At 32.8% G+C, this 24,913-nt stretch overlaps 2 protein-coding genes across 2 annotated transcripts; both read right to left on the reverse strand.

Annotated features, from left to right (window-relative positions):
• Positions 1–173: 173 nt before the first annotated feature.
• LOC107432733 (putative callose synthase 8) lies at positions 174–13,351 on the reverse strand. Its single transcript, XM_048465514.2, has 41 exons — positions 12,809–13,351; positions 12,047–12,147; positions 11,585–11,706; positions 11,369–11,450; positions 11,139–11,249; positions 10,864–10,983; positions 10,644–10,736; positions 10,448–10,539; positions 10,012–10,138; positions 9,662–9,799; positions 9,506–9,582; positions 9,222–9,393; positions 9,092–9,133; positions 8,845–8,973; positions 8,638–8,755; positions 8,071–8,396; positions 7,380–7,432; positions 7,225–7,285; positions 6,945–7,026; positions 6,787–6,836; positions 6,546–6,632; positions 6,309–6,440; positions 6,050–6,229; positions 5,807–5,967; positions 5,528–5,651; positions 5,332–5,426; positions 5,099–5,246; positions 4,549–4,700; positions 4,246–4,352; positions 4,029–4,151; positions 3,867–3,935; positions 3,577–3,754; positions 3,358–3,469; positions 2,992–3,111; positions 2,802–2,917; positions 2,591–2,674; positions 2,268–2,380; positions 1,951–2,180; positions 875–1,723; positions 595–780; positions 174–495 (listed from the first exon to the last, which is right to left on the reverse strand). The coding sequence occupies exons 1-41, from the start codon at positions 13,041–13,043 to the stop codon at positions 265–267; spliced, it is 5,928 nt and encodes a 1,975-aa protein (XP_048321471.2). The 5' UTR covers positions 13,044–13,351; the 3' UTR covers positions 174–264.
• A 9,591-nt stretch (positions 13,352–22,942) lies between these two features.
• On the reverse strand, positions 22,943–23,723 carry LOC107432732 (uncharacterized). Its single transcript, XM_016043914.4, has one exon. It carries the CDS (start codon positions 23,595–23,597, stop codon positions 23,085–23,087), a length of 513 nt encoding a protein of 170 aa, XP_015899400.2. The 5' UTR covers positions 23,598–23,723; the 3' UTR covers positions 22,943–23,084.
• Positions 23,724–24,913: the final 1,190 nt, after the last annotated feature.

The following is a 24,913-nucleotide window of genomic DNA, read 5'->3' on the forward strand; positions in this document are numbered from 1 at the left end:
TTGAATATAATAAAAGAATTTGAGTCAGTTGAGTAGAAAAAAAGAAAATGTAAAAAAAAAAAAAAAGAAAAAAAAGGGGGGCAATTTGTGCTAATTGATCTTTGATACCAGGTTTAGTTTGAATTTGTATCTCTATACTTTGTAAATTGTATGAATATCTTTGATTTTCTGTAGATGTCCAACGAATTACAAAATCATTTTATGAATGTGAGAAAAATTTCTGTACAACCTGATACTATATACTTGGAAAAAAAAAAAAAATGATTACTTGTGCTTTTTTTTCCCAGCAAGAATTGGTTGGATTTGCAAATGCCTATTGAAAGCTTCATTAAATAGGAACCGAGTTTGGAAGGCTTCAATAATTGGAAGCCAGGCCAAAACAGCGATAGGTGCAAATAGAACAACTCCCATTCCATAATCATATGCTTTAGCAAGCACTCTTGTAAAGTCCCACAATCCAGTATCCTCTATCTTGGGCCTCACAGTTTGTGCAACCTGAAAAGAAGAACAAATATTTAGTGGAAAAAAAACAAAAGGAGAGAAAATTTTATGCATCTTCAAATACAAAATGGGTTTCTTTGAATCTATCTTTACCAATATTAAACCCCACCCAGTTGGTAAAAATGCAAGAATGCACACTATTAAGTCCATCAATGAGAGTTGGCATATAGAAGAAAGAGTAATTATGATTGCTAGGACACCAATGAAGAGGAACGCTTTGAGGAGCCTAAATACAAGGTGATAGTCTGCACTGAACTGTTGCCTTCCTATGTTCACCGCCTGCAGTAAACATGCTTTTAGATCATGTTATCATCGTCCAAGAAGAAGAAAATGAGAAACAAAGATGGATTGAATGATATAATAGGAGTTTTACCTTGACTAATAGGAAAACTGCAAGAATCACAATCCATGAAAGCAGATAGACTAAAACATTTTTGCTTTGCTGTGAGATGTCAAGGTGATAGACCAGACCATACTGATAGAGGAAAAACCGGAGAGAAAGGAGGATTTCAATCAACCTAGAACCTAGTCCCGAATGACGAAGATGAGCTTGTTCCTCAATCCACCAAGAGTGCCAACTTTTGTCCGGTTGAACTCCTATACCACCCTGCTGCCTGATCCATTTGTTCCAGTCTTTCCAGTCATCTACAATCTTTCCCCATCTGAATCCAGAAGGATTAAATAGAAACGGCGCAAACAACCATGTGATTGACATGAACCAAATAGAATAAGTGACCAACACATATGCCATGCTGCTTTGGTATGAATGCCTAAACATATCATAAACAATCAACAGCAGCAATAGTTCAAATCCTTTAACAAAATGGCTTCTCGAATACAATCTGTAATTCTCGGTGAAGCTGGCATGAAACACCACAACTTTACGGCCAGTAGGCCTATATTTAGCACCTCCATGTAGAATTGTTCTGCCAAAGTAATGAATTTTTGTCCCAAGGGAGAAAGTGAAAAAAACTGAAGCTAGCTGAAGTTGCATGAGGACAAAATCCTTTAGAGCAGTAAGGAAACCTTTCTCAAGTCCAATCTCCATTACCATTGGTAAGCCTGTAAGGAGACCAAGCTGTATAAATGATTGGGATGCAAGAGCTGTTTCCAAGGACTTTATGTTTTGCAGTCTAGCCTCAAGAACTAATGCCTTTTGCAATCCGCTGAGAACGAGGTATAACTGTCCGTAGAGGAATACATAGATTCCAATTATTGCTATCTGTTCAAGTTATAAAAAGAGAAGTTTGACATCAATATATGGTTTCAGAATTCCTTAAAAGACAAAACATGTTTTTTTACATGTGCATGAGTAGAATATCTTTAGATTTTACTAGTTAAAAATAAGGATCATTTCCAATAATAAATAATATATGTAGCGAGCATATGGAGAAAACCAGGGACTACAGTTATAAAAAAAGAAATGTTTTTGAGCTTCTGTCAAATTACCAGGCTACTGAAGTAAAACCCTATTGTTGTGAAATAGCAAGACAGCATTCGGAAGAAATCAAACTGGTGTGCAAGGCGGTAAATGTCACGGCTTATTGTTTGTTCACTGTTACCATTAGCTACCTTGGCTTCAAACTTTGAGATCTGGTTTAGACCTACATCACGACCTTTGCCAACTTGCATGTATTCATGGTATGTAATACACCCCCGACGCAGAGTAGAATTGAATCCTTCAATGAATCAGATGTTTGCAATTGTGAATTTCCATAGGACTATAGGGTGAAGATATGACTTTTATAGAAGTTACTAATTCCTACCGGCAAAAACATCCTCACTCAGGTTGATTGTTTTTGAAGCTTTGCTTATTCCACCTCTTGTGATGTGAAATATCCTGTCAAATACATCTGGATGTCCATAATGGAACCGTACCCTGCATATATGATTGAAATATTGAAATGAACATGTAGAATCACATTAGGAAAAGATTAGTAGAATTTTAAAACAAATAAACAAGTTTTTGAGCCCCGAATTGTTGGGATTAAGCAAAGAAACAAGACATGTACATGCAAGCAGATAATGCCAATAGTCGAAAAGAGGTTTGGTTTTTCTAAAAGACTTTGATGAAACAAGGCACCATTACCTGAGAGGTTTGGAAAGGAGCCTTTGACCAATGGTGACAAAGCTGGTCTCTTGGTATGACATGAACCGTGCCAGAGAAGAAACACTGCAGTTCGAGAACAAATAGAATACTTAAAGACCACATGAACGTGATGATTATAATTTTATAATACTGCTGTGTATTTCTAAGACCCTTGGAAGCAATTTTAGTTCATAGGATCAGAGGATCTAACCTTCCTGTGAATATATGTTCCCTTAAACCAAGTATAGTAGGAGGCCGCCGTCCTTGGCATCGGAGAAATTCTTGCAGAAGATTTCTCATTTTTAATGCTTCCTCCAAATAATTATCCTACAAAACTAGACACCATTAGAACTATAAATGAGCAAATTATTAATCTTTTAGTTGCCGGATAAAGAGCATACTTGGTTCATATCAATGGCTTGAAGAGCTTCGCCACGAGTAAATATTATGGCATGGTTTTGATTTTCAGGCTTTCCTTCTCCAATATTTGGTGGACCTGGAAGTTTTATCCGATATATTTCCTGCAAAAGAGTTATAGTCAACAATATGCAGAGACCAAGCTGCACACTAGCAATTACATATATAAAGGATAAAATTACACTATTTTAGTGGAATAATTAGTGTGTTTTATTCTGGTTTCCTTATTAGCATATGTTAATATGCAAATTCATACTGCACCTGTTATGTATGAGTGTACCTATAATGTAAATATGAATATTGATTCTTCCATTTTGCATACATGTAATAGAAAACAGATTGTCACCCACCTGATCATAACCATTTACAGCTTTAACCAATACGGAAGAATAAACCTTTGGAGTCTTGTGTCCTACAATCACTTCTTTCTCCTCGACATAAGCAACGCGAAGAGATGGATACCTTCAAGCAAAGGTTGAAGATTTATAGAGTTATATTGCTAGATCTATAATCTGTTTCATCATATGAAGCTTCTGCAATATTTATTTTTTTCAAGGTAGGAGATTTACCTTGTCATCAAGTCAATTATGTCCCTTGCATGCGGATCTCTCAGATCTCCAGAAGATTTATGTGCTCCAAACTGTTGACTAGATATGACATATGTGAATTTCAAGTCTGCTAATGCTTCTATCTGAGAAGATAATGAACTGTTCCCTTTTTCAGCTGTATCGTAGCCTTCAAGAATATCTGGATGGGAAAGATAATTGTCATGTGAATCTCACTGGGGTGAAAAATCAGAAATCCATTTTGATAAATGAAAACTACTTAAATACTAATAGCCTTATTCAAGATTACAAACCATCATTTTCAGCCAAGTCGAGGAATGCTTGCAATTTTAAGGCTTCTCTGTAGTACATCATTCCTCTAACTGTTATACAACATAAAAACAAAAGTGGAAGTTACTTTTAGATAGTCACTTTCAAACTTCAATCTAATAGGTATACTAATAATACTTATTCACCTGTTCTACTAAGCGTTTGGCCCCGGTAAGATGCCCAATTTCTTAATTCTTCCTTCTTGCCTTCTTCTTCTAATCCTTGCAAACTTGAACAATCCATTCTTTCCAAAAAGTTTTTCCATTCATCTATTGAAAAATTGAAATCCAAACAGTAAGAGCTTTGTCTAAGTGAACTGAAAATTGTTATCAAGAAATCCTTAATTTTTATTTTTTTGGTTACCTGGGAATATCTTTTGCATGTAAAATATAATGGAAACCTCTTGCTGGCTTGAATGAAGCTCCTCCATTGAGAAATTTATATCTTCCACATAATGTGGAGTTAGAACGCTGTATCAATTATATTTAATGCATCAGGTACTATTTTACTAAGAAAAATATATAGCTAAACCCTCATCCAGATCATGGTATGAACAAGATATAAACGCGATAAGCCAAACATAATCGAGTGGAAGGGAAAAAAAAAAAAAAAAAGTTCGTAGATGAGTTCACCAAGAATATAATGCTCAAGAGAAGAAAACATCACCTGAATGACAGCATGTTGCGCACTTTTGGAGCACTAGGCATATTCATGAATAGAGAAGTAGAAAAAAATGATATGCGCCTTCTAGCTTCTAAGTTTGCGGGGATATCCATTGCAGTATCTTTCACAGTAAGCAACAAGAGAAAACGCTTGATCTGTGAGAAAACAGTTTTGTCAGTAATTATATGTGTTACATGCCCATTGTGTTGGATTGATTACATAGGTCCACTTGATATCAGAGTCAATCTTTTTGGTCTTGTGCAAGTGCTAAACCTCAATTTTTGTCTTGTTATTAGACGAGCCTATATGTGACGGGGAGTGCTAAGTGTATGCTGCGTTAGTTCGATGCACAACTTAACTCTACATTGCAACAATGTCTAACGCTTACAAGCAAGTAAAGGTGAGTGCTTCTAGTCATCTGTTTCCATATACATCAAAAACTATTCCGAGTAGCCGGAAAATGAGTATTTTTTCATGTTAAAGATAAAAATCCTACAAGGAAAATGAAAAAAGGATGCAAGGTGATTGTTAAAGCAGACACAGTGATCATCACCTTTTCATATAGTGCACCGCTGTCTGGCAAAGGAAAATGGATAGCAGGGTTTTCGTTACCAGTTGATTCAAATAGTTGCGGTTTAATAAATTTTCTAGTAAACTCAGGGAAATCCTCTACTTTCTCTTCGTTGAGCAATTCCTCTATGCTGTATCCATCAAGATGAACTATTGTAAAACTTGAAGTATTTTAAATGAATCCTTTTAAGGAAACTGAGTCGGAGAAAGCCAAACCTGGAATCATTAACTAGCATATCCTTCGTTACAAGCTCAAATATATCTTGTAGAACTTTGACAACTTTAGAGTGATGGTTTTCATTTCCCTCAACCTACAACATTTCGTTCGTTACGAATCTGCTCGAAGTATTGATTACAAATCTACATAAACAATGGAAGTAAAATAACCCTTTGCAGTGTATGCAATAATTACCAGGAGTTCAAGCAATTCAATGAATTTAGCTTGTAGATTTGGTAGCCCAGTCATCCTGATGTGCTCAAGAAGACTTGAACTTCCGATGCTATCTTCAATTGCCTCCAGTATTTTAGATATGACACTGAAAAACAATGCAGAAAACCGCCAAAACCATAATGAAGGAAAAAACAACAAATTTAGAAGTAAAAAGCAAGTAGAATATACATGAATTTCCAATATAGTTTACAAAATGAAAAAAAAAGAAAAAAAAAAAAAAGAATTATTGTAAAAATGCACCTTTTTTCATGTTTACGTACTATGAGGATTTCAAGGATGTACTGCATTAAACCATAGCATTCCTTCACAGCATAGTACATGTATTTATCCTTTTTAATTCTTCTGAAAAGAAGTTGATCCTTTCCCTTGAAATCCCTCGCAATGCTCAATGCTGTTGATAACTATTATGAATAGGAAGACTTGTTTAAAAATGAAACAATGAAGACAAGATCAAAGGGATATGATACACAAATTTTAAGTCACCTTATTTGCTAGGAGGAAAACTGGCCAACGGATGGTGCCACTAAATAATTCCGATGACACAGGTATTGTCATTAAATCCACCTCCCTATCGCTTATCAAGTCCTCTGATCGAAATCTAGCAATAATTTGGTTCCATACTAGTACAAAATTAGCAACACCATTTTTGTCCTTGTCCAAGTCCTGAAAAGATTGGTGTACTGGTCAAAGGAAGAAATCTTTGTAAAATTAGTAACCTTAGAAAGGTGTTAAAACCACATACCTTCTTAAATCTATTCAGAAAGAAACCATTTCTTCTCTTTCTCTCATTTTTCAATGAGGGTGGGACAAGGCAAACTTCAAATGCAGAAGGCAAAGTGTCGAATCTACTTCTCAACATTCCCAGTGTCCGAATCTATAACGTTACATGAATAAGAACACTTCCATGGTACTTTGGGAGTTAAAAATACATACATATTTATATATATATATATATATATATTTATATAAGGGTGCTTACCTCACCAAGGTGATGCAAAATGCCATATAATCCACCAAATATGGTACAGAAAACAGAATACCATATCTGGGTATCCATAAAATATACCTGTAATAACAATACCAAAGGATTTAATAGTGCAGTGACATAAAGTTATGCTAGGCAAAAGCATTCCATAGTCGGCACTAGCTACTATCCAGACGAAACAAATGAAAATTCAACTTTGAAAAGTGCTAATCCAGATACAATATATGAAACTCACAACTATAATAGGAGCCCACACAGCCACAAGTGCACCAGCATTACTCTTGACTGAAACAGAAGCAGGTTTTTTGTTAGATGCAATGAACATAACTGCTTTGTTCTATTCAACTTTTTAGGCACATGTTGTAGAAAAAAAAAAAAAAAAATTGAGAATACCTTTCGGGAAAAGCTCATGCCAATCATACTTTTTCACACCAATTTTCATGATCTGCTTTGTTGGTCCTATGAGTGGTTTTATCTGCATAAATTTACAGAGTACTCACGGCAAATCAATGTTTTATGAAAACAACATTTAAAATTGAGATATGCACACTACTTTGTTTTACTTTTTTACATTTTCAGCTAGTTACCAAGTAATATTTATTGATTCATTACTTTTTTTTTTTTTTTTAACAATATTAATATGTTGTTATAATGCAGTTCCAATCCAACTTACCTCAAAACAGTAGCTGAAAGTAAATTTGCTCAACAGTACTAGTATCCAAAACAACGTATACCTATGTAGCAAAAAAGATCATTGTACATTAGTAAAACAATTGGCAAAAGAACAATTTACGACCAAACAATTAAGAAGAGGGATACAGGATGTACTTCAACATTGAAACCTGGCTTTCTTGGATCCCACGTCCAACGTATAATCTTGGCTATATGATGAGAACGAATTTTGTGAGGATTAATTTACAAAGTTGATATGAGAAAGAACGCATAAGATAAACTCTTGCCAAACAGTAATTTACGTTCATAAGTGAAATAAGTTGATCCAAAAATATTTGAATCCAAAATTGTTGGAATCAAAGTTAATCCTTAACTCATTGGTAATACTAACAGCAAATCCTTAACTCATTGGTAATACTAACAGCATGAGTTCTAGTTTCTATATATTCATAAAGGCAAACTAGGATTTCAAAACTTGAATTAATTTTCAAAATCGCATTTTTCTTTAATTACATAATTACATATTCACATGACAGTTCTTAGTTCACCATGTGTATGAAATTCTTTTCTTCACTGATTTATCTATCCAAAACACATTTCAGCATAAAAACGTGTTAAGCACAACTTGGAAGTCAAATATGTTGTTTGTCAAAGGAGAAAAAAAGGATACTCTGCATCAATCTTTTGCTATCATAGTATAATTTGGAATCGTCATCAGACTAATAAGGATCACGAACAATTTCTTGTAAACCAGATTCAAAGTCAAACACAAATTTCACATAAAAACAGATTCGGAAGCTATTAAAAAACCAAAAAACAAAAATAAAGAGCTCTATGGCAAACCTACCTGTGTCCATGAGAAAATGGTGAATATCCGGTAATTTGATAGCTCAATGTACTTGCTAATTACAGGAACAAAAAAGAGCACCATCTCAACTGCATTAGTCATCAAATAAACTGCAACTGCAACCATATAGGAAGTAAAACACCATTCGTCGAGCCAGCTTTTGTTTTGAGATGAGTAACAAGTATATTTTCCTTTAGAGTTAGCATAGCATACAGGAAGAACAATTGTCCATATCACTGCAACAACCAATTTCACCGCTTGTTTTATCTTTTCAGAGTGTTTCATTGTCTGCCTGGCTTTCCATGTAAAGACAATGTCAAGAATTTCTGCAAGAAGAATCCTCTTATAAGATTTTTCATCTTTCCCAATGCATTCTATAAATGGGATACAAACATAAAATACACGCACAATACAGACACCAACACACATATGCCAGGAATTTTATTTTTATTTCTCCTTTTCAGTCTTTCGATATATCTAATCAATATTTAGTGTGGTACTGTAACATGTTAACATTAACATACTACGAAGATAGTAATGTTTTTAAACGAAAAACAAACACCGAACCTTGTATGAGTTTAAGGATTGCAGATGTAATGAAGATGCTCAAAATGTCCTCAAATACTGCTGCATCGAATAGTTGAAGTGGAGAATCCAACTCATAGCACGCCATTATTATCATGGCCTAGGATGAAAAAGTAAGACAAATATTAAGCAACATAGAAGATCATCATAATGAAGGAAGTAGTCTGCAATGCTAGGTCATTGGTTCACCTGAAGTGATAGAATAAAAAAACACCACATTCTGTCAAAGCTCCTAAAAAGCTGCCAAAATGAACGCATCTCTACAAAATTTGTTTTCCCTAACCATTTCTCTTCATGTTTATCTTCCTTTTTCGTAGCCTGTGATAAAAGAAAAACATGTGAGAGGTTGAATTGTAACTTTATAAATTGTATTGAAAATCTTATTTCTCGCATCTTTAAAACAAAATGCGGTAATATGACAAAATATATATTGTACCACTAGTTCTTTATCTTCTTGATGATCTTCCACTTGAGCAGCCTGTGACGAAGCAAAAACATGTGAGAGATTGAACAGTGATATTGCAGCTTTAGAACAAAGTGCAGTAATATGACAACATATATTATACCCCTTGTTCTTCATCTTCATGATCTTCATCCTTTTTCTTCTTGTTTCTTTTTCTTTTTCGAGCACTAGTTGATGCTGAAGTACTCTTTGCACTTGGTTTCTTCGGAGACGGTACACAGAAGAAATTGTGGTCAAGGTGCATTGGCCAACCTATTTCGAAACAATCAGGGGACCTGCAAAAATATAGCAACTTTTACAAATACATGCTGTTTATTCTAATTTACTCGCAAGACTAACTTGGTAGACATGGGAAACAGATATAAGGACTCAAAATTTATTTCTAACCAGAAATACTCATTGATATCATCATAGTTTCTCCATGTGGAATGGTCTGCTGTCCCATTTTTGCTGTTCTCAGCTTCCTTCAGTTTTTTAACAAAAAAATGTAAATTAGCTATTAAACAGTAAGAACTAGAAAACAGGATGAAAATTGAAAACTACCTCTTTTATAACCGTGTAAATGGGGGATACTACATTGTTAAGAAAAGACTCATATCCTCCTCCATATGCTGGCATGACTTTCTCCCATGTTGTCGCGCTAATGGCGCCAGTTAACATACCATGCAGTTCATATGCCATCTTAAACCAAAAGAAAGAGAATATTGTTATGGAAACACAAAGTTCATACAGGAGCGTAGAGTTTAACTATAATAATAGTGCAGGCTTAGGAGAAAATATTTGTCAATGAGGAATAAGTAACAGAGAAAATACTATAAAAAACTACTCCAAAACCAAACTCAAGCTCCAACCAATTATTCTGAAAGTTTATAACAATTATAACTCAGGCTTACATGGTGAAATATGTAACATAAACACTCTGGCATGAATCTCAAGTTTGCAGCCTCCCCCCATATAAGAAGGTAAAGCCCCAGATACAGAAGTTTATATTGTTGGGCTTCATGTTTTGCGTAAGGCAACCTGAACAAACATAAATGCAGGATTCTTAGCAAGAAAAACAGGAGGTAACAAATTCAAAATGACATAGAAGATATATACAAAATAAAACTGCAAAAAAATAAATTATTAAATATCATAAATAAAGATAAAACTATGACAGAATGGAAGAGTAGAAACAGAATTTTACGTAGATGGAAAGCAAACAATCAACAGACTTTAAGATCATGCAAAAGAGAGATATATAACATAGCCCTATTGAGATTAGACTGGAAACATTAAGATTTTCTACTTCTTTGCAAAGCAAGGACAAAAGAAGATCAATTATCTTACCTGATGTTTCTTTTTCTTCCCAAAAATTTGCACCAGTTTGTATAATTTTTGAAGAACTTCCTCATTAGCTCATCCACCACAGCATCTCCTAACTGGTGTCACAATAATAACAAAAATGACAAAGTCCAGTATAAGATAATTAAACCAGAAGGTTACAACTTTGACACGAAAAAAAAAAAAAGAAAAAAAAATTCACCCTTGTGATCGATTCCTGCTTCTGCGTTTGCCGAGTGAGCATATTAGCAAGGAGTAGAACCAGATGCTCCTTCTGGTTGGCTACATTTCCTGCCTGATTGGAAGACACAAAATATGAATATTGAGAAAGTCCTAACAGTTTTCCAAGCACCATTTCACTTGTTGTGGGATATTAAGGCCACAGAGTGTTTGAAAGAACAATAAACAGAAATTGAATTTACCTGAAATCCAAAGCAATATTCAAGAAAATCAAACAAATCTTTAAAATCGCCATGTTTCTGAAAATCTTGGGCTGAAGGTAAACCACGAATGTTTTGAATAGCGGCGATTGCAACTCTAATCTGTATCATTATTGTTAAGTTTATTAGCATATATACTCTTATTTTTTGCCCAGTGCTTTAGAGGCATCATTTAGTGGTGATTACTTTGGTGTTTTAACTGGATTAAAGAATAACCAAAAAATGAAAACAGTTAGATTGTCCAAACAGCATCAGACCTCAGGTTGTTGCATAATTGCTGGCTGAATACCTCCACGATCAAGTGGTAGGATATTATAAGGTGCAAAGAAATCATGTCTTGTGTGTATGCTGCCTCTAGTATCAAGAGCCTGTAGTAGTAGAAATAGAGAGGGATCAGAAGAGACATTAGAAAATGAAAGATGAAGAAAACAAACAACAAACAAACAAACTCCTGAAAAAGAAAAGAAAAGAAAAGGAAAGAAAGTACCTGAGGACCAGCTGCATCTATTACTGTTTCTAGAACTTCAAACAACACAGAAGCAATTGTAAATGCTTTTATCAACTTCTCTCTGTGATTAATTCAGATAAACCGCGTAAATAAACTTAGCTTAACAGACAATATATCCAATAATACCAATAGGATTAGAAGCAGAACAACAAATCTCAATGAAAAAAAATAGAAAAAAAAAAAAAAGTGTTTTACCTATTTTCTGGATCCAATTTTCCATTTTGCTTATTAATGTACTCCTTGTATGCATAGTAAACGCGTCTGAGTTCTCGTATATCAGTCTTTTCTTTCCTTTTCCGAAGTGTAAAAACTTCATCCTATTAATCATTAAAAAAAAAAAGAAACAGATAAAGATTAAATCCAATGTGTATAGAAAAAGAAAGCAAGATATGAAAATAATTTCGGTAAGTCAAATTCATTTCTGTATTGAGCAGGCCGAGAAAAGGAGAGAGACAAAAAATATTGAAGCTAACACCAACTTTCAAAGAGAAAAGATAATAGAGAAACTGAGAAAAGCCAGTTTGTTATTTTAATTTTTTTATTTTTTTTTCCCTATCAAAGCAAATTGGTATATCTGTACAATGTCATTATGTGAAAAACAGCCATGCAATAAACAGCAAGCAAATTTCAAAAAGCTTATGAAAGTTCATGATCAACCTGTTCAAGTCGTTGAAGAAGAGCAGTTTTGAATTGTCGAACACCCCTTCCATTTGAATTTCGATCATTGTTATGTGCTATTACAAAGGCATGAAAGCGACCTGCCAATAACATTCACTTAAGATGTGAGTTTTTCATGCACTGACTTTTAAGTTCAAACCTAAACCTCAAGAGATATTTGGTCTAAATTTAATTAAAAAATTAATAATAATAAGAAACTGCTGGTTTTCTTCCTCCATACTGTTAAACTGTCATTTCTAATTCAGGAATAACATCTTTCTAGCTCATTCAAGTCACACAGAACAAAGAAAGAAATTCCAACTTCCTTTGTTTTACTGAAGAAAGGAAGGTAAAGAAAATAAACTTAAACTTGCAGCATAATTAGAAATGTTTGAAACCAAATAAAAGAAAAGAAAATGATCTCTAACTTTGGTAACTGCAATTTCATATCTTTGTCTAGTTTGAAATTGGTAAGGCAGAAATTAAAAATTCTACTATGCCTTATATATGTTCCTCTGTCTAACATAATTTGGATTCTGCAACCAAAGTTAAGAATAAAAAAATGGCATGGACATTTTTGTACAAAAATTATGCGAAGCAAATGACAGGAAGACAATGAAAATATATACCAGGAAAAAAAAAAAAAAAAAGGCTATGAGAAATAAACAAAAAGCTTCAAAATTTATCAAATTAAACCCAAACTTCAAACTTCACTCTTAAAAAAACAGAACTCATTTACCCAAGACATACAAAACAACTTACATAGATAAGCGATACGAGGCTCTTTTCTCTCAATCAAGTTTGCAGTGCGAAGAAACCTCTGGATATCAGCAACCAAAGTTGGAGGCACTCTTTCACTGTCAAATTCCCCAGGAACATGATCATCATCACCAATTTTAGAACTAACAGTAATAGACCTTGAAGTGGATGGTTTATCCTTTTCATGATGATGATGAGCTTCAATGATTGGCTCTGAAACAATAATCTCTTTAGACATTGGTATGAGCTCCAAAGCAAAAGTAGTAGGAATGAAAAAGAGTAGTTAGACATGAATGTGAAGAGTATATATGTGGGATCTTGTTCTGCTATTTGTTTTAAGGTTTTTGCTTAGTGTGGTCAGCATTGGCTTTGGAATGCTTCTTTTGGGGTGCTTCTGCTTTTTTGCTGTGATTGGAAAGAAGGTGTCTCTGTGTGATCTTTTTGCTTTTGCTTTTGAGTTGCATGTTGGTTTTTCGTTTTTGCTTTCTCTTTTTTTATTTTTTTTATTTGGATCTCTTAAATGAATGAATGAGCGGTTTCTAGTTATTTTGTTTCCCACCAAAACCATGCATACACAAATTGAAACGTGTGAGAGTAAGGTTAGAGATCATGAATTTGATTGAATCTCTCTCCCTTCCCTCTTTAACCTTCAATATCATATTGTTACACTTGTACTTTACATTGAACCTTCCTCATATCAATAATTGAAAACCCATAGATCTTCGTTTCTTTTATTATTTGTTTATATATTAATAATAATAATAATAAGTATTATTATTATTATTATTTATTTTATTTTATATATATATACACACTTTTATCTTTGACTAGATTTATAGAATGTCAATGGTATCAAAATAGGGCATGCTTGTGGTTGAAGTATCAATGAAAGATATTACATCGACATAAATAATCTTCTTTAACTTGTTTTATGTACATATTTCAAATATTAGATTAGTCATTGTCCTTCCCCTAATCTAAACCAAACTCACACAACCTGAAATTCAGAAAAAACAAAGAATAAACACAAAAAGAACCTCACTTTCCACTCTTCTCTGATTTGATATAAAGTGCATAATAATACGGGTCAATTAGGAATTAAAAGTTGTAAATTATTTACTTTTAAGCATATATTTCAGGAAAAGCAATCTAATTATGAGTCCAGAAATGTCCTTCATACATGGTAATACTGTTTAATTAAACTCATATCTTGGTTCTTTACTCTACTGGTTGGCCACCATTAACAAAGTGAAGAAAAAACAAAAAAAACAAAAAAAAAAAAAAAAAAAAAGGAAAGAACAATTGAGAAAAAATAAATAAATAAAAAAGTTGGTCATTCCACAACCAAAATAAAGCTAACTCTAGAGCTAAGGAATGCAAAGACAGTAAGTAATGTGATGGCACGGAAAGCTGTTTTCTACAATTCACTTTTTGAATGTAAATTAAAAAAGATAAATAAATAAACAAATTAAAAGACAATGGGCACGTTCATGGCTCTATGAGACATCCAACTTTAATGACTTTAGAAGCTTGCCAAACCCTATAATTGTGGCAATATAATAATATTGAATTAGTTACTTTTGGCCTTGTATTGAAAACCATGTATATGAAAATTAATGGAAAAAGGCTAAACTTTCCAGGAAATTGCTAATTTCGTAGTTTCTCTTTTTGGGTGTTTGGCAAATTTCTTCGTGACTAAGAATATAATAGAAGATTGGGCACAACGAATTCCTTCCACCAAATGAAATGCGTCTTTGAGAACAAAATATCACAAGGTAAAAGAAAAAGATGAACTAAAACCAACACATTTATTTTATGTATATGTTTATGGCTACGAATTATTATTATTTTTTTTTTCCTTTTTTTGTTTCATTATTATTTTTTGGCCGATATATTTATTAATTTTTAAATTCAATTTCGCTGATCCATTGAAAATCCTGCTTCATAATAATATATAATATAATATAGACAATTAATTCATGGGGTAAAAATACGTTTCCCTGTGACTTCAATTTCTTTTCTTTTTTCTTCTTTCTTTTGTCCTAAAAGTTATTACTTAATACCAAATTAATAAATTCCACTAAAAAATAATTTCCATGAATAGTTAACAACTTCTTGCCCCCCACCCCTTTTTTTTTTGGTTTTTTTTTTTCACTGAAAAAAGACTTCGTGCGGTACTTTAATTAGAATCCAAGACATATTAATTATGTATCATGCATACATCTTTTGATGTGTCTCATTTCTTCTTCTTTTTTTTTTAAATAAAAAAAAGAAATAAGTATATAACAATGATCAAGAATTAAGCCTTAGACTTTTTTTTTTTTTTTACCTAATAAACATTTTTTCTTGCTTTTTAGTCCATAAAAGTATGAATTTAACACTATAATATTTTTTTGTTTGCCTCTTATGTATTTATTGTTTAACCTAACAAACTAGAGAAGCTGTCCGTCGGTAGCACTTTCTCATCAGTTGTGCATAATTTCTAAACGTTCATATTAATTTAAGGAGAAGTTGTACTTATTGAGGATAGCATTACCAGGAACTAGACCATGATTTTGAAGTTCAAATCTCTTATTTGCAGTATATATGCATTCCCAATGTAGAATTAAAATTTATTGACATGTCAAATATTGAACGTGATATATTAATTAATAATTAAATATAAAAATTTTAATTAAATAGTAATTTTTAACGTTTATTATATTATTAGATATTTAATATGAGGTATAACTATATTTCAACAAATCAAAATTGATATATATAGTCATTATTTAATCCAACTATTTTTTTGTCCATGATCGTTTGGGAAAGCGTTCCACTACATATAGCATGACGTTTGATGAATTCCTTCAACCAAATGAAATGCTTCTTTATGAATAAAAAATCACAAAAGTAAAAGAAAAAGATGTTCAACTAAAATCTTACATTTTTTTTTTATATATGTTTATGGCTACGAATTACTTACAGTTTTTTTCTTTAAAAAAAAAATTGTTTTTTGTTTCATTATAATTTATGGCCGATATTACATGAGTTTGAAAATTATAATATTTTTATAATGTTCATAAACTTAAACTTTTGTGTTTTAATTTTTTGATTCCATATAAAATTCCGCTTCATGATATAATATATACAATACATGGGGTAAAAGTACATCGCGCTTTAGCTTTATCAACTTCTTTTCTTTTTTCTTCTTTCTTTTGTCCTAAAAGTTCTTATCTAACACCAAATAAATATATTCCAATCCAAAATCATTTTCATGAATAGTTTATTAGAATCTAGGACAGATTAATTATATATCGTGCATATATCCTGATGTGTCTAAGTAATTAACAATGATTAATAATTAAGCCTTCAGCCAAAAAAATAAAATAAAAAATAATGGTTAAGAATTAAGCCCTGACATTTTTTAAAATTTTTATTTATTTATTTATTATTATTATTATTATTATTATTATTATTTTACGTGATAAACGATTTTTATTGCCTTTCAGTCCGTAAAGGCATGATCAACACTCTTCAAGAACCCCGAGCCTTATATATTTTACTTTTGAGCAAAATTTTGGCTAAAATTTAGCCAATATTAAACAACTAGAGAAGTGGTCCGTAGATTGCAACTTTCTCATCAATTTTGCTTAATTTATAAATTTTTATATTACTTTAAGGAGTAGTTTGTTTTACTGAGGATAATACTGTTGGACAATGATTCTCAAGTTCAAATTTAAAATATATATATATATATGGTAACAATTTTCACATTAAGATCATCATGAAGAAATTTTTTTATCAGCCATTAAATTTTTTTAATGGTTAAAATTAAAAGATATATTTATTTTTAAATTTCTCTAAAGATTAAAATTGAGTATGCATTTGAGGTTTATATGGATATTAATACAGTTCACGTTATTCTCCTAGGATTTTAGTATTTTAATAACCTTATATAAATTCAAAAACATTTTTAAATCTTAATTTTTAAAACAATTTAAAAATTAACAATCTATCAAAATATCCTAATAGGATACGATAAAGTGATTCTATATATAGTTTTGTTCTATTGGGACATAGTTTCAACTGTTCAATTAGAATTTTAGTGTTAAATCATTAATTTAGGTACATCCTCATCATTTGACCAACAACACATTCCCACATTATGTTGAAAACAAATTCCTATCTACACGCTCATTCTACATATTCTTATATGCATTTAATCATTCTCTTATCCAATAAATTTTTTTCCAGAATTGTTCATGGTGAACGTTTTCCTGCACACACAATTTTTTTGGAAATAGAAAAGCTATACATATTTATATATACACATAACATAATGATAATGCATAAAACTATTTGCTTTCACAAATATTTGGTAGGATGCCTCTTTGCAGATAGTTTCAGTTATTTTTTTGAACAATAACCCTAATATGAATTCTTCACCACCAATGTTAAAAAAAAGGGGAAAAAATATCATCGACCCCTTTCAAGTTTGATAAAATTTTATTTACCTCTTGAGATTTCTAAAATCATCATCCTCCCCCAACAATTAATTTATTTCATTAAATTTCACAGTTAAAGGTCAATTTGGTAAATTTATTTATATTTGATATAAAAACTGTAAAAAAAATTATTGGATCACATTAATATTTGAAGTGTAATTTTGTTCTATGAAACAAAATATTGAAGTTTAAATTGCTTTGCATTTTTTCGAGTGAATATTTTATATATGTTACTTCATTCATATTCATAATTAACAATATAACTAAGAATATTAGAATTTTCTACATTGGTGGAACTTGTATTTTTTATGTAAGGTAATACATTCATAATTTGTGGCACACAATAATAAAAGTACAAAATATTAAATTGATAATTATTTTAATCAAAATGAGGGTAAAATAGATTATTACAATTCAAACCGATCAAAATAGGAAATTTTTAACATGTTCTAACACCTAAAGTGTAAGTGATGCATTTTCAAACCTTGGGGAGTGAATGATGTTTTACTAAATCTGAAGAAGGTGTATGAAATTTTCCAAAACAGACTCTTACATTCAAAATAGGAAATTTTTTAAGATGTTAACACCTAGAGGGATAAGTGATTAAGTTTGTAAAACTTGGAGGGTGAACGATGTTTAACCAAACTTGTGGCAAATGTATGAAATTTTCCCCCCAAAAAATAAAAAAAAAATAAAAAAAAAATAAAAATAAGGCAGTGGTATATCCACCAAGTCTTGCGGCCACATTCTATTCGAGTTTCTGAAGCTATATATGGATCTGGATCCTTTTTTTTTTTCTCTTTTGATCAGTAAGTTTACACCAAACCCAGTCCTCCAAGGTTAGCAACCAATCCAAGCCCATACTACGTTTTGGGACTTGGACTGGCTTGTGCTGGCTTTAAACTTGAGTTTGGCTAAAGTGGATCGCATGGTTCTGTTTTATTCAACAACAATTTCTAAATACACAACAGCATCTGTGTATACCCATTTCCCCCACCCCCCAACCCCCACCCCCCCCCCCCCTCTTTAAATTTGACAGCCTCTGACTTTTATATAATATACAATATTTTGCATAAACAATGTATTGAGATACATTTAGAAACAGCTTAACTTTGCCTAATATGTAATATTTAAAATCCAAATTGGGAAAAAAATGCATATTTTGCACATAATAGTTTTATTAAACGAACGTTTATATAGTTAATTAATTTACAATATTCTACTTTTACATTTTCACCAAAATAAATATTATACTTTTATATATAAACATGCACAGACACCTAAATTTGGAGTTTGTAAAAATAGATACCTGGAACCATTATATGGATTTGAGCCGTAAAATAGATTCAGGATGATGTTCCATTGAATATTAGTAGTCTTTCGGTATGAGAAATTTGAGCAAAATAATTCAGATCATATTTATAAGAAATAGGATCAAGCACAACTCCCTAGATGCTATTATCCATCCTTAATGAATGAAAAATAATAATAATAACTACTTAGAAATTTTAAATTGATTAATTTAATGTATATACAAATAGTGAATTATGTGTAATTAAAAAAAAAAAATTTGCATTATTTTACTGGTGCATCTCTAAATCATACATTGCTTCTTCCCAGAAATCAGATCCTCTCAAGGCAACTCCATGGATAAATCCATCCCCAATGGGCTCCACCCACCAATTATTCATTTCATCATCAGTTGGTGAGGACGCCACAAGATCATGATCAACAATATCACAATGATCAAGTGGCAGTGTACAGCAATCCTGACCCCACATTAAGGATCCCACACTACTGCAAGTTTCATGATCATCATCATTATGACTTTGATCATGATCCATCTGCAATTCAACATCCATAAAACTTGATCCAGCAGGCTCATGCTCAAGTGGTTTATTAATCTCTGCTTCAAGAGATTGGATTAAGCTTCTTAGCCTTTCATTGTCAGAGCAATCTTCTACTCCTGCTTGTGAATCTTCAAACAAAGATGCTCTAAGTGCATTGACCATTTCCAACATTTCCATTCCTGATCCCAGTTGATTATCATGATCATCATCTTCCATAATGCATGACCAGCTTAATTCATCTATTGAGGAAGCCATTTTTAGAAATAAGGAAGAGATTTTGTTAAAGATGGCAAAGAAAGCAAAAAGTATACTAACTTGTAGAAGAATATAGAAAGGAATTAGAGATGAGCTAGCCAGATGGACTGGTTAGGGTTTATATAGAGCATGAATATTGATTGATATGATCAATTTTTGAATATGGACCACGTATGCCAATCATGTGCACATGTGCACGAGGAACTTGGACAATTATGTATACAGATAAGCATGCATAATAATATCATGTATTATTGTTTGTTTTTAATAATATAAGCACATGTAAGGACCCGTTGGACATGTATTAAAAAAAAAAAAAAAAATAATGTATGGACCCGTTGGACCAAGCAGGAAGATATATAAAATAATATTGTATATTACAAGATCCAAAAAAGATGGGTAGGAGTAGAACATAGATAAAGCAAAGCAGACAATATTGTCTTCCATAAGAGTGAACATTCAGAAAACAACAAAGCCAAAGAGGATAATCAGTCTACTGACTACTCTTACCATGTCCTTTGCTCTGGTTGGCTCTCTCTGTACAACCATGTGTTTGATAATGTGTTTGCCGTCGGTGGATGTTGCTTGTTCATCTAAACAAGAGATTTCAATTTAATTAATATAATAATAATAAAAGAAATGAAATTTTTAAGTTGATTTTTGATCTTTTTGCATAGTGAAGTGCTATTGATGTCAGAAAACAATAGAAGCTACATTATTGGTTATAACATGGATTCATATGCATCTGGCATGTACATATGAATTAGGATATGATACAAAGAATCTGGAAGGTGGGAAGAATGGGATACGAACTTTCCCATGATATTGAGTATACCAAATTTCAAGATAAAAAATAATAAATAAATAGGGTTTTCCAATAATTTTACTTTCACCGCCCTCATTTGACTCTCCCTCGTAAAGAAATTAAATTGGAAATGAGCAAATGATGATAAGATTTTGATATCCACTTTATGGAAATTAATCTACCTAAAGGTTATTATTTGCCCGACTAAATTTTAAATTTTAAATTATAAATTATTAATTACGACATCTTAGCATTTAACACATAACCACAAACATATATACATTTCTTCTTTTGTTTTTTTTTTTTTTCTCTCATATTTATTTAATTAGGCTATGTTTTGGAGTTTATAAAAACTTGGGAAATAAAAAATGGACGGAGGAGAAAGCGAAAAAAAAAAATTTAGGAGGAAAAAAAATATATTTGAGTGCTTAGAATTATTAAGAAAGGAAAATAAAAGATGTTAGAAGGATATTACTTGTGAAGTTCCACATCGGTTGGAAAGGGGAACGAAATGCTCTATATAAGTGGGTGTAGATACATTTCCCTTGCGAGGCCTTTTAAAATCTTAAGGGTTGAATTGTAAGAGGATTCCCCAGATCCAAAGATAACAATATCGCATGCGGATGGTCTAGGCCATCACAGATGGTATCAGAGCCAGACCCAGATTGGTGTGCCAGCAAGGACGCTAGACCCCAAGGAGGGAGGATTATGAAGTCCCACATCGGTTGGAAAGGGGAACAAAACACTCCATATAAGTGTTGGGGGGGGGGGGGGGATTGTGAAGTTCCACATTGGTTGGAAAGGGGAACAAAACACTCCATATAAGTGGGTGTGGATACTTTTCCCTTGGGAGGCCTTTTAAAACCTTGAGGGCTGGGTTGTAAAAGGATTGTCCAAACCCAAAAAGGATAATATCGCATGCGAATGGTCTGGGCTATGGGTTGTAAAAGGATTCCTCAGACTAAAAAAGGACAATATCGCATGTGGGTGGTCTGGGCTGTCACATTACTGCAACGGATTGTAACGTCTAAGGGGAGGATTGTGAAGTCCCACATCGGTTGGAAATGGGAACAAAACACTCCATATAAGTTGAGGGGGGGAGGAGGAGGATTGTGAAGTTTCACATCGGTTGGAAAGGGAATAAAACACTCCATATAAGTGGGTGTGGAACAAAACACGGCTATGGGTTGTAAAAGGATTCCTCAGACCAAAAAAGGACAATATCATATGCGGGTGGTCTGGGTTGTCACATTACTGCAACGGGTTGTAACGTCTAAGGGGAGGATTGTGAAGTCCTACATCGGTTGGAAAAAGGAACAAAACACTCCATATAAGTTGGGGGGGGGGGGGGAGGATTATGAAGTTTCACATCGGTTGGAAAGGAAAACAAAACACTCTATATAAGTGGGTGTGGAACAAAACACTCCATATAAGTTTGGGCGTGGGGGGGAGGGGGGGGGGGGGGAGGAAGATTGTGAAGTTCCACATCGGTTGGAAAGGAAAACAAAATTGTAACATCCCACATCGGTTGGAGAGGGGCACGAAGCGGTCTTTATAAGGCTGTGAATATCTCTCCCTTCAAGACGCGTTCCTGGGAGGGAAAGTAAAACCGTGAGGGGGGCCATGGCCTGGAATACCCCAAAGCGGACAATATCTTGATTGGGGCAAAGAGGACAATATTTTGATGCGGGTAGTACTGGATTGTTACAGTGGTATCAGAGCCGGACCCGGAGGGGGAAGGATTGTAACATCCCACATCGGTTGGAGAGAGGCACGAAGCTGTCTTTATAAGGCTATGAATACCTCTCCCTTTAAGACGCGTTCCTGGGAGGGAAAGTAAAACCGTAAGGGGAGGCTACGGCCTGGAATATCCCAAAGCGAACAATATCTTGATTGGGCCAAAGAGGACAATATCTTGATGCGGGTGGTACTGGACTGTTACAAAATACTCCATATAAGTGGATGTGGAACAAAACACTCCATATAAGTTGGGGGGGATTGTGAAGTTCCACATCGGTTACAAAGGGAAAAAAACACTCCATATAAGTGAGTGTGGATACCTTTCCCTTGCGAGACCTTTTAAAACCTTGAGGACTAGGTTGTAAAAGGATTCCTCAGACCCAAAAAGGACAATATCGTATTGCATGCGGATGGTTTGGGCTGTCACATTACTGCAACGGGTTTTAATGTCCAATTGCATTGATGTATAATTAAATTACTAACTAAACAGAGAGACAGAATAAATAGATATTAATGAATTAATAATCTATTGGTTTTATATTCAAGGCAAAATCAAATAGAAGACCATAACAATTAGCAAGTAGAAAGAAGTGTCTGTACACGCCCTTTCAAGTCCAAATACTTCCATGATATTCTATGTTTTAAATTTTACACCTTAGTTCATGAAGTTTTTATTTCTTATTTTTTGGTATCTTAGGTACGGAATCTTGAATTTCATAAACAATACAACTATAATTCATAGCTTTTTATTGTTCTTGTTTTTGTTTTTTTTCTTTTACACATGTTTGCATACCTTGAAAATCTGCAGGTTGAAAGTCGTCTCTCATAATAATGCTAACTAATTTTCTTTTCATATATATGTATATATATATATATATATATACACAAAACATCTCTAAATGGTTAAAACTAAATACTAAGGGTCATCTTGGATTTTTGGATTTTAATTGCACTTTTATGAAGTTCTTAGATTGTGAGATAATAACAAAATAAAATTCAGAGACTTAAGTAAATATGTAATTGAAATATTTATATAAAATGAGAAATTAAGGTGCATTTTTCCATTATATTGTAAGTTTTTTTTTTTTTTTTTTTGGGGGGGGTTAATATTTAAAATGAACATTGGGGCGATGACTCATACATCACTGAATCATATAAGTGGTTTCTTGCCACAAGGAGCTATACCCTTGCTCTTCTAAATCTAGGGCAACTCCATAGTTGTAAACATCATGAGAATAATCATTCACTAGTACTCCTCCATATCCATTCATTATGCTATGCATCTCATCTCCATAGGGCTCCATGTACCAATTCATGTCCTCGCTTGGTGAGCAAGGCACTGCATCCAAATCAACCCTTCCAGTAATCTCAAGATCATCAATGGACACCGAGAAATCTCGGTCGCTGCTCTCCATGTTTGAATCATGACCGTCCATCGTAGTACCAGTGGTACTATTGCTGGAGGAATTGATCTCTGCCTCTAGAGATTGGATCACACTGTTTAATCTTTCATCGTCACGCTCCTCGTCTTGTAACTCTTCTAGGAAGGACATTAGAAAGGCACCGTTGATTTCGGAGACTTTGAATCCTTCCAAGCCGTGATCATCACCGTTGATATTGCATGTGTAGCTTTCAGATAGAAGAAGAGAGGCCATTGGAATAAAAGTGATGAAGAATAAGAGAGAAAAGAGAGTGATTTTAAGAGAATGCAAAAAGCAAGTGAGCCGAAAAAAAAAAGAAAAGAAAGAAATTACCCTTTGAATGATATGTTTCTCAAGGACTATCTCAAAGGTCTTTAAATAGAGATGCAAACAAAAGAGACTAGTGAATTGGCCACAAATAAGGGACCGACGCAATGTGCTCCAAAAACATTAAAATAATTAATAAAAATAACTTATATGATATTTAAATTATATACATGTACACGTACTAATTTGATGAGTACATTGGACCACTTGGAGTGTTCAAAGTTGAAGGAGGCATTAATAAAGAAATGTCACATTGTCTAAATGTTGTTGGACGAGATATTGGGGGGGGAGTGGACTGAATTTTCCAGCTTTGAAAGGCATGGAATAATAATATATGGCCAAAAGGAGATACGGCAGACAATATCTTTCACCAAATTAATGAACATCAGTAGGAATCAAGCAAAGGGTCTTAGCTGCTGTGTTGGACATGTACTTGGGGGGGTCCCCTTTTCGTTTATATTATTTTTTAAACACCACCCAATAAAGTTATAATTTTTTTGTTGAGAGAGGGATTTTAGTTATTATTGTTTAAAATTTTCTATTACTTCAATTATGTAATCAAATTTTATTATTTAAAATATATATATATATATATATATAGATAGATATTAAGCTTAATTTAAGAATTTATTTGAGTTAAGGATGACATTATTTAAAAAAAAAAAAAAGGAGAAAAAGAAAATTGCAAGACAACAATGATATTAACATAAAACTTGGAGCAGAACTTTTATGGTGGATGCATGCTTTTTCTTTTTCCCTTTTTTTTTTTTTTTTTTAATGGTGATAAGCTAAAGTTTTAGTTAACAACAAATTAGTTTAATTTAATTTGAGCCACAAAAATTACAACGCATAGATACATACGCCATATAAGATGACATTGTTTATTTAGTTGCATTGGTCTCATTTACTTTAATTTATGAGCATCAATAATTTTTCAACAGCTAGCCATCATGTAGATATTTATATTCATATATTCCTTAGTACATATATACAACCAAAATTATAAAGTAGAATATATAAGTGTACAATATGCATATCATTGCTCATTTTTATATTAAGTCAATCATAATAATAAAAACTGATAATCTTGGAAAAAATGATTTTTAATTAAATAAAATGGACAAGTCAAAAAGCTTTCCTAATAATGCAGGATAAAATTTTATTAAGTTAGTGTTTTCATTAATCGACTAGCAAATGAAGAATATGATAGGTGGGAGTTGAAT

This window comes from Ziziphus jujuba, chromosome 11 (genome assembly GCF_031755915.1).
Source record: "Ziziphus jujuba cultivar Dongzao chromosome 11, ASM3175591v1".
Classification (NCBI taxonomy): Eukaryota; Viridiplantae; Streptophyta; class Magnoliopsida; order Rosales; family Rhamnaceae; genus Ziziphus; species Ziziphus jujuba.